The 9571-nt window shown below is 35.6% G+C and overlaps 1 protein-coding gene across 2 annotated transcripts in view; it reads right to left on the bottom strand.

Annotated features, from left to right (window-relative positions):
- Positions 1–1120: 1120 nt before the first annotated feature.
- The window catches only part of LOC144450172 (uncharacterized), a 22335-nt gene continuing 13884 nt past the window's right edge, over positions 1121–9571 (bottom strand). The window contains exons 4-6 of one of the 2 annotated variants that reach the window (XM_078140747.1): positions 6745–6878; positions 3039–3168; positions 1121–2720 (exon numbers count right to left, since the gene is read on the bottom strand). In XM_078140747.1, coding sequence (XP_077996873.1) covers positions 2120–2720; positions 3039–3168; positions 6745–6878 — 865 coding nt within the window. In that variant the 3' untranslated portion in view covers positions 1121–2119. The remainder of the gene's footprint in view (positions 2721–3038; positions 3169–6744; positions 6879–9571) is intronic. The other variant, XM_078140748.1, reaches the window with a different exon arrangement.

Genomic DNA, 9571 nt, shown 5'->3' with positions numbered 1-9571 from the left:
TCTGCAATCTAGAGAAATGGCCTACTCGAAGAAAATGTGACATATTGGCAAGATTTTTGTTGACTCAGACAATGAAATATAGCTTTATAATGTTGATGAACCAGACGATAAAATGTAGCAATGTTAGAGAGGTTTTCTGTCGAATAGGGAGCTTGCAAACCTACCATGTTGAATGTTGCATCATGGGAAATGTGATACTAAATAGTAATCAATTAGTATTGTAAACAATGTTGTTAAAGTGTTTATAACCACGAATGATCAATTCATATTTAGCTTGACCAGTGTGGGAGGTTTATTTCATCGGTAGCTCCAGATAAGATATTACGATAACCACAGATAATCCCATAGGCCTTTGCGTCTGAGCATGCTCAGTGTGGATTGCAAGTTCCCTATTAGAAAAGGTTTTGTTTTACACATGGTTTCCACTCTAACTCGTTCCTTGTTCGATTATATAACTAGAAAATCTTTGTAATCACAGTAAGGGTCATTTATATTTCTACTTTGCTATCCTTTAACTGATTATTATTTTATATTTCTAATTTCATTTTTTTATTTAAAGAGTGTACAAAATCACCTGCGAGTACACGTAATTTATGACTGGCGTCATTCCGCGATGACTGGCGCCACCTAGCGTTGAAATTGTGATAAGAGTAACCAAATAGTTATGATTGTCATTTATACAATGGGCAGTAGCGCTTACAACTAATATGAAATATCTAAGAGCTCGATTAAATAATGTAAAAACTTGGACAAAAATAACATACAAACCTATATTAAATATTTCAATATTGCACAATAACAAAAATAACAATACAGATGTTCTTGTGGGCCAACCATTCAAATACAGACACTAAACACAGGCATGCAAACACACATACTCCACAAGTAATTACACACGCTCGCGTGCACGTACACGTCCGCGCGCACATACACACACGAGCGCGTGCACGTACATACACACAAAAATTTACACACACACATATTCACACATAAATACATACATGCATGCATACATACATACATACATACATACATACATACATACATACATACATACATACAGTACATACGTACATACGTATGTACGTATATATACACAAACACATGTGTACACCATACACGCTCTTTCTCTAACGCAAATGTACAGACGTACATTCATGAAAGTTTAGAAAAAACTTGACCAAAATTCTATCTAAAGTAATACTGATCGGATGATTTGCAAGAACTCTGTTGCTTGATTTTGTTTTCAATTCTCTGACGAATATGTCGGCAGTTTCCTCAGTTCTCTGGACTTTAGAGAACTGTATTTGTCTTTCGTCTATATGCAATCTGAAATATTTTACTATTATAATCAAAATATTGCTATTTACTGATATACTTTTTACACATGCGTTCATTAATTATGTAAAATATTGCCATATGTCGTCCATTTTGACTAAAGTTCTAATATACTTTTTTCACTCATGTCTAAAGATCCATCATTTTTAGAAAGGCATAATATTGAGGGTTTTTCATTTTCGTATTTGATTGCCTTTCCAATGTTCATAAAGTTAGCCCTATTAATTCACTGCATTGAAATGTGAATCTGATATGAAGAATTCTTTCAAAAAAAAAATAACGTCGCAAAATAAAAAAATAATAGTGTTTCCGATAACTCGACCGACCCTAAATATTATTTAAACATTAAAACAAAAAAATAATGAACTCTTTGTCTTCTTGACGTTCTTGCACATCTGTTTTCTTTCCCCTGTGATGTCTGTACATATTTCATCAAACTATCACATAAGTGGTATTCTGACTGACGTCTTTTGGGGTAAATAAAAGCAATAATTTTTTTTTCACAAATAAAAGCAATTAAAAGGGTAAAAATAAAAATCACGACCACCCTACTTATTGTTTGAGGTCATTCTATCGGAAACACTATTATTTAGTTTTTCGCTTAATAGTATTGTTTCTAACTACAATGTGACTTAAGTATCTTTTCCAGTCAAAGAAAAGATATGTTGGAATCTTTGATTCAATTGCTCAGTGACATTTCCTACTTGCAAAATCAGATATCTTGAACACAAAATACTGAAAACGAATATCCTATTCGTGCCTAGAAATCGACAAAAACACGTTATCTCGGGTTCGTCATCTGTCGACTGTAATCATACGACCGGCTGCCATAGTTACCAGGGTCGCTATAGTTACCAGGGTCGGCAGGGCCATAGATACCTGGATCACCATAGATACTATTTCTGCTTGAATTTGAGAGGTTCAATTCTTCGTACAAGGCTTCGCGAATTCTTCTTCGTTCTAGGAATTCATCATTGTATCTACAAATTGGGTCAAAGGTCTTAGCCTCGTTATAAATCTTTTCTTCCGAACCTTCATCCCGAACAGGAACGATCGAGTATGCTAAATCGGGATTATATTGCCGACTGGCCATGGGTTGATCATCGCCGCAAGGTGACTTGAAACTACCTAGAACCCTTCTACAATAATCAGTTTCTTTGTCTTCATCCGCCTTGCTGTCGATGTCATTCGCAATGACGTCATAAATCGGTGATACTTTCATATCGAATACATTTTGATCATACGTTGGAATATGGAGCTCATTAATATTCATATGACTTTGCATTTCAGTGCCTTGAATACCAACGAAGATATTTTTGTCCGAGATGGATTTGGGCATGCGCACTGACATTTTCACTGTGACATCCTTGTTACCCTCCTCCCTAATAAAAGTAAGCCAGAAAAAAGTGTTAATCAGACAGGTTCTTGTTGTTACATGCCGGTCATTCACCTTGCAGTCACTTTTCGAAATAATTGTCAAAAGTAGGGCGCAAAATATATTGGAATATTTTGTTATGGCAAAGAGTATGACAAAATATAGCAATCAACAGTCACAAATATTTTACTTTCGTTTTCTGTCCTTCGTTCTAATAAAAAGTGCCCTCAACGACAGAATGTTTGTGTTCTTGCAGAAAATCATTTGGAGTATTTTTTAACGACAAAGAATATGACAAAATAATCAACAGCCAATGGCACTATACCTTCGTTTTCTGTCCTTCGTTCTAGTGTACGCAATGACGATAACACAGGTCAACATGGAGATAATTAATATGGCAGCTATGAATGCAATCCATGCTACAAATGATGTACCACTGGCACTGGGGAAACCTTCTGAAAATAAAAATAACATAATATTCAGTGTTAGGAGTTTCACCTTTCCTATACAAATGCCCACATCGTGGTGAGGTCTGCTGTGAAAACAAAGAATTGCCTAACATTGTTTATTTCCCATACTGCATCGCGCCAAGTTAGTCTGAAATGTCGAGAAATTGGCCACTTTTGTAACCACTCGTGTTGAGCATAATACATAAGTAGAAATAACGATTGGCTCTTTTAGGCTACATTAGGCTGTAAGGTACGCTGTGATTGGCGCCCTCACACATCGATCAACAAATACATCTAAGATAAAATAGCCTCGTTATTGCGCCACTTTTGGTGACGAGAATATGTATCAGCCTGCCTGGGGAAAAGGCGATTAGACCGCGCCCTCAACGGCTGATCTACTTAACACCTCTATTTGATCACAACCATGTGTTTACAAACGCAAATTTGAAAACAAAGTTCGGAGTGGTTGTGGTTGTGGTTGTTCGGGACAAAGATAGACTAGGGTACAGGACTTTGGACGTAAACATGTCGTAAAGCTACAGACCCCATCACGACAACGGAAAAAAATACATACTACATCGTCACTGACTTCCAATGCCCCCGCAGATAAATAACGATATCGATCTGCCTTGAAGAATGGACGCATGTGATTGCAAGTTTCGCTCCGAGGAGATAATTTGTATGTCGCCCCTAGCAGTAGGACAATGAATGTGACAAAACCTTTTTCAATTTTTTCCCCTTGATTTTATATTTTTTCATCATCGACATAAACCATAGCCTCTTTTACGGCATCGTTTTCGTTGCGTCAGCGGAAAACCCATGCTGTGCCTTGCGAGAATGAGTTGTCAGTCGAATATTACGTCACATCCGTTTTGGTAAAAACAAAAACAGCAACAGGTAGCAGCAGAAAGGTTTATGTTGTAGTGACGTATTCACCTTCACCTTGCATATATTATCTCCTCTAATACATCCATGCTTTCACTAGATGTATATTGTTTAATCATATACGATTAGATAGTAATGACGTCATTGGTTCGGGCTTACCGGCCTGCCTGGGGAAAGGGAGATTAGACCGCGCCCTCAACGGCTGATCTACTTAACACCTCTATTTGATCACAACCATGAGACAGAAATGTTCTTTGCACCGAAACATGCATGTTGGAATAAAGAGATTGTAAAATACATTTCACCAATGCTTTCTTTGTTTGTATTTGTGGGGTTAAATATTGACCTTTCACCCTTGAACCCATGGAGTTGCTGTTGCCGTTCTTTGTTCCTAACATTTGGTCTAATTAGTTTCTATTTTTAGTTCCGAGTTCAAGGCTTTGTTTCGTATTAATTATAAATGAACATGCTATTCCATTAGTGCTACCATGGCGAATGGTTTCTCGTCTTTTGTCTGCAAGAAAATCACCTGTTCTGCCGAAGAAAACCGAACTCGATTACCGTTGTCATTAGTTGTTCTAATAGCGATAATTCACCGAATGAACGAGAACGGCGGTTAATTTCTCGCCGTGTATCATTGCATGTCATTAGTCATCAGTTCTCGTTACATCTGCATTATATACATTATATATATATGACTGTTTGGTATATTATTCACGTTCCCTGTCCTTGTCCACACTAAAGAGTATTTTGATTTAAATTGTAACATATCATTTCTAAATTTTTCACCTACACAGAGTAATAACTTCGTTGATTTCCGTGATAGTTGTACACTACCAAGCAAGCCTTGTCTCGAAATATGATCAACGCAACGCAACGCAATGCAATGCAACGCAACACAACACAACACAACGCAACACAACACAACACAAGTTACACAACGCAGCGGAGCACAGCTCAGCGCAACGCAACACAACACAACACAACACAACACAACACAACACAACACATCACACCACATCACATCACATCACATCACATCATATCACAACACATCACATCACATCACATCACATCTCATCACATTACAACACAACACCTCCCTCCCAAACCCATCTCCTGATAGACATACTTATAGCGTCAACATCGTTACAAAGAACGCTTTAGAATTTAGTTTCTTTACAAGCGGCAAGGTTTTTAAGTACTGAGTATATATACACTTACTGTGCATAATTTCAACCACCTTTGTTTTCTTACAACTAACTGTGTTTAGAGGCACGCTTTGTATAATTTCCTATACTGTGTTCTACAAAGTGTAATCTATTGTACAAACAGATATACAAAGTGGTCAAAGAAAACATTACCAGGTGTTATTATTTCACTTCACATTTCAATTATAGCATGTTGGTAAAAAGTACAATAAACCGGATATTAGATTTCCAACCATGTAAATTAAGCTTATAATTAATACTATAAGGTTTCCATTTATAATTGATTTATATTTGAAATACGATTCCTGCCTCTTTTTTCTTAAAAAACTTGTGACATCACTAAAAATTTGATTGAAAACCCTTAGGGCAGGAATGTAGAAGAGTGGACTGGTTGTATATTCGGTCACTTTTTGCATTCAAGCTAAGGAGTTAGGATTAGGGTTTGGTGAGGGATACAGATAGGGTTATACCCCCTAGCAGTGTTCAGATTTGTATAGTTCACAACGAATGTCGCAACTTGTCATGATAAGGACCTTGCCAAAACAAACTTGACTATCACTAGCTAAACGACGTAGCTATCTAACTATTAAAAGACTTAGCTATATATTAAAAGACTTAGCTAGATAGCTAAAAGACTTAGCTAGATAGCTAAAATACTTAGTTAGATAACTAAAGACTTAGCTAGATAGCTAAAGACTTAGCTAGATAGCTAAAAGACTTAGCTAGATAGCTAAAAGACTTAGCTAGATAGCTAAAGACTTAGCTAGATAGCTAAAATACTTAGCTAGATAGCTAAAGACTTAGCTAGATAGCTAAAAGACTTAGCTAGATAGCTAAAATAATTGAAATAAAATCTATTTATTGTGTATGATGAGAACTAAAATGGCTCAAAATCTCCCATCCCAAAGTAAAATAATTTAGTTTTTTATCCTACATTACCCTTAACTTGATATTACTTAGTATTATAACCATTTACTGTTTTTATTGCATTTCAAAATAAAATTATGAGAACGCACTAACATACAGCAGTACTAGTACAGCAATTGCATTTGCGTTTTTTCAACGGAAATTGACTTGACTCTAATAAAAAGATATTTCAAGTTTGTTCGAGTGGTTTACCACCCAACGATCGATTTTCTATTAAGAGATAAACTAATAAATAAATATCCGATGTTTATTCAGCTGGAGGTCAAGTTGTTCAATTAGGTTACAGTCTGATTATATATTTTTTCGATCTCCTTTCCATTCAGTTCATTTTGTAATCTACAGTATCAACATTCTTAACGGTCGGAAAGTCAATTTTGAAAGAAATTGTCGCGTGCCTGCACTTAGCTCGTTCGGTCGTTGTTTGGGTGTTCTTGAGCGGATCAATATGGAGTAAGTTGATCTAACAATTCTCCAATTAATGGAAACTGTAGCTTTATAAAAACACGTCATGTATGTACAAGTGAATTAATTGACGTATGTAAACACGTAATTACGTTACCTTTGTTATTCTGTTTCTTTTCGTTGCTGAGTGATATGTTGCAGAACTGTCCGCTCCAATTTTCTGTACAGCTGCACTCTCCACTTGTGACGTTGCATGGTGCGTCGTTATGACAACCGCAGATATTTCCGCATCTGAATACAGAATAAATGACATAAGTGATGGAGTGAATAATGCTAATCATATAATAGCCGTACAGCGATATCAAACAGTTCTCGAATATTACAAAATCACGTGTGAAAGATGTTACATAATGAACGATCACATTTGGCTGGTGGGAATTTTGCAAACGGTCGTATAGTGTATTAGTGTCTCCTGGAGAGAACAGTGCTCGATGCAATATTAGTAGCAGAGCATTATAGACTTAATTCAAAATAATAAGGATGTTATATGTCGTTACTCGGAGTTTCACGCTTCCTCGGCAATTATCAGGCGACAATGAGCGAGTAGGAGTGGGCGTGAAACTCCGAGTAACGACTTATACCATCCTTATTCGTATAACTTAAGTCTACATGTATGTATATACATATATATATATATATATATATATATATATATATATATATATATATATATATATATAAGTTTATATGTATGTATATATATGTATATACATATTCCTTTATTTATTCATTCATTCATCCATCCATTCATTCAACGTATTAAATGATTTTTTACAGGAAGTGTTATGTAGTGCTGTCACATCGAGTGTTTACACCTGACACAAAATCTTTTCTATTATCGATTGACCTCATGGGTACTGTGGTCCCGTGAAGTGGGCATACTTCATATCATCAACAGACGCATTGTCTTGACTGCCCTATGTTTTTATCGTTAATGGAAGAATTCCAGTATTTCCATGGAAACATTGTCCATCAACATTTTAGCGTTGAAAGGTACAACAAAGAAAGGATTATATTATTTTCAATGTAGGGAGAGAGGTAAACAAAAGACAAGTATTTGAAAAGCATTGCGATAAATTTCAGCGAAATAAAAACTCTTTATATTGCTTTATGGCCGCTACACTTTCAATGTACGAACAATCATGGAATTCTCGTACGATCGTATGATGTCCTGTGATTGACATTTCAAAGTGAAAATCTTGTTATACACCATTAAGCAAGATAAATTAAAAAGGCTTGTTTCCGTCAACATGATTTCAGAACATAGGACAGGTCGGAAAAATTGCTTCGACCATAACTTAGATAAGATACTCGTTGGTCACAATACTTTCGGAGTGTTTGATGAGGTGTAAAAGAATTAAATGAGATAATAGTTATAAGTTAAATAGACGAACACGTGATACAGACTGCACCGATATAGTCTAAAAAAATGTGGTTTCTCTCTGGAATACGATTTTTTTAAAAGAAGTGACCACAGGTGAGGCAAAGACATGAAGGTGTACACAGAAATAGAATCTCAAGTAAACTGTTACCATGTACATTTTTGCATGCAAAAGAATGTTTTGGGTAGGGCTTACACTGGGGTTGGTCAGGTTATCAGATAGACACGATTTTTATACGGCGTTACCGATATGTACTTTTTTGTATAAACAATTATCCAGTTATTCTATGATATTATTAGCGTAGCACATTATCGTCTGCCACTCGGTCGTTTTGTACTATAAAAACTATTTCTCTTTGATATTTTCAAAAATACATGTTGCATTTTAAACATTTTTTATCGTCTGCAACTTTAGTCCAACAAATATGTTGTTCTGCGACATTTTAAAATACATTTTCTCTTTCTTTTATTTTTTGTCAGTTGTAACACTGCGAACTCACAATGTCATATCCATACAACATATATTTCCTTCTTTGACATTTTCAAATAAAATATTTCTTTTTTTCATTTTTGTCCCACTGTACTCTGTCAATATCGTCAAAGCAACGGCCGTTAACTATTGAATCAAGTATACTTCAGTTATTCTGCGTGCGAGAGATTGTTTGCAATAGGTACACAGCCGATGTGGTCCAAAAAAGATTTAAAATGGACAGTTTGAATGGATTATACTATTTGCTTTTAAATCCAGAAAATATTGATTTGCTACACATTGTCAGTCACTGTATTATCACCATCTGTCAAGGATTTAAATTTCCAAAATCGCCATAACCGATGAATAGTTGACCGTATGTAAAAGTGATAAAGGGATGGCGGGTGTCAATTATTCACATATATGTACCATATGTAGGTCGCTATACCGTGATTTGTAAGTGGTTTTACATATATAGCTTGTCAAACATGTTCTGTTTGTAACATTGCCACGGGTTTATTTGGGTCACTATTTGATAGTACAGTGTTCTCACCAATATAGATTGCAAGGGTGGTCGCTAATTTGCATATTTATTCACATATAAACAACATGGTGATTTTTTATTTCGGTTTGCATAGTGATCAGCATATAATGTGAATGTCTTCAACACTGGAACAAACTCTGACATGTTTATATTTAACACATACACACATGTACATTGAGGATCAGCCATTTCTCCTCATGTAAAAGTATTGTTACGATTTTGTCATTCAAAGATTACTAAAGCTCAAGGATGGTAGAACACTTTTGAAGCACAGTAAAAACTTGCCAATCATGGCAGCCTAGATGGCAAGGACGGTGTTTGCATCGCGCTTTATCTATAGTGGGGAGAACACTTAGTCTAAAAGACTAGCGTTAGGTTTGAATCTGAAAGATCTCTTAACTCTCCGTCTAGCTGAATGACATTATATGAAATGATCATGAGCCAACAGTTGTTCATGTTTTATACAAATGAGCAAACCCACAACTGTTAGAATAACGTAAACAATGTATAAGTAGCATCCTGATAAGATA

This window comes from Glandiceps talaboti, chromosome 19 (assembly GCF_964340395.1).
Source record: "Glandiceps talaboti chromosome 19, keGlaTala1.1, whole genome shotgun sequence".
In the NCBI taxonomy this organism is placed as follows: domain Eukaryota; kingdom Metazoa; phylum Hemichordata; class Enteropneusta; family Spengelidae; genus Glandiceps; species Glandiceps talaboti.
This window is presented reverse-complemented; position numbering and strand designations above follow the sequence as displayed.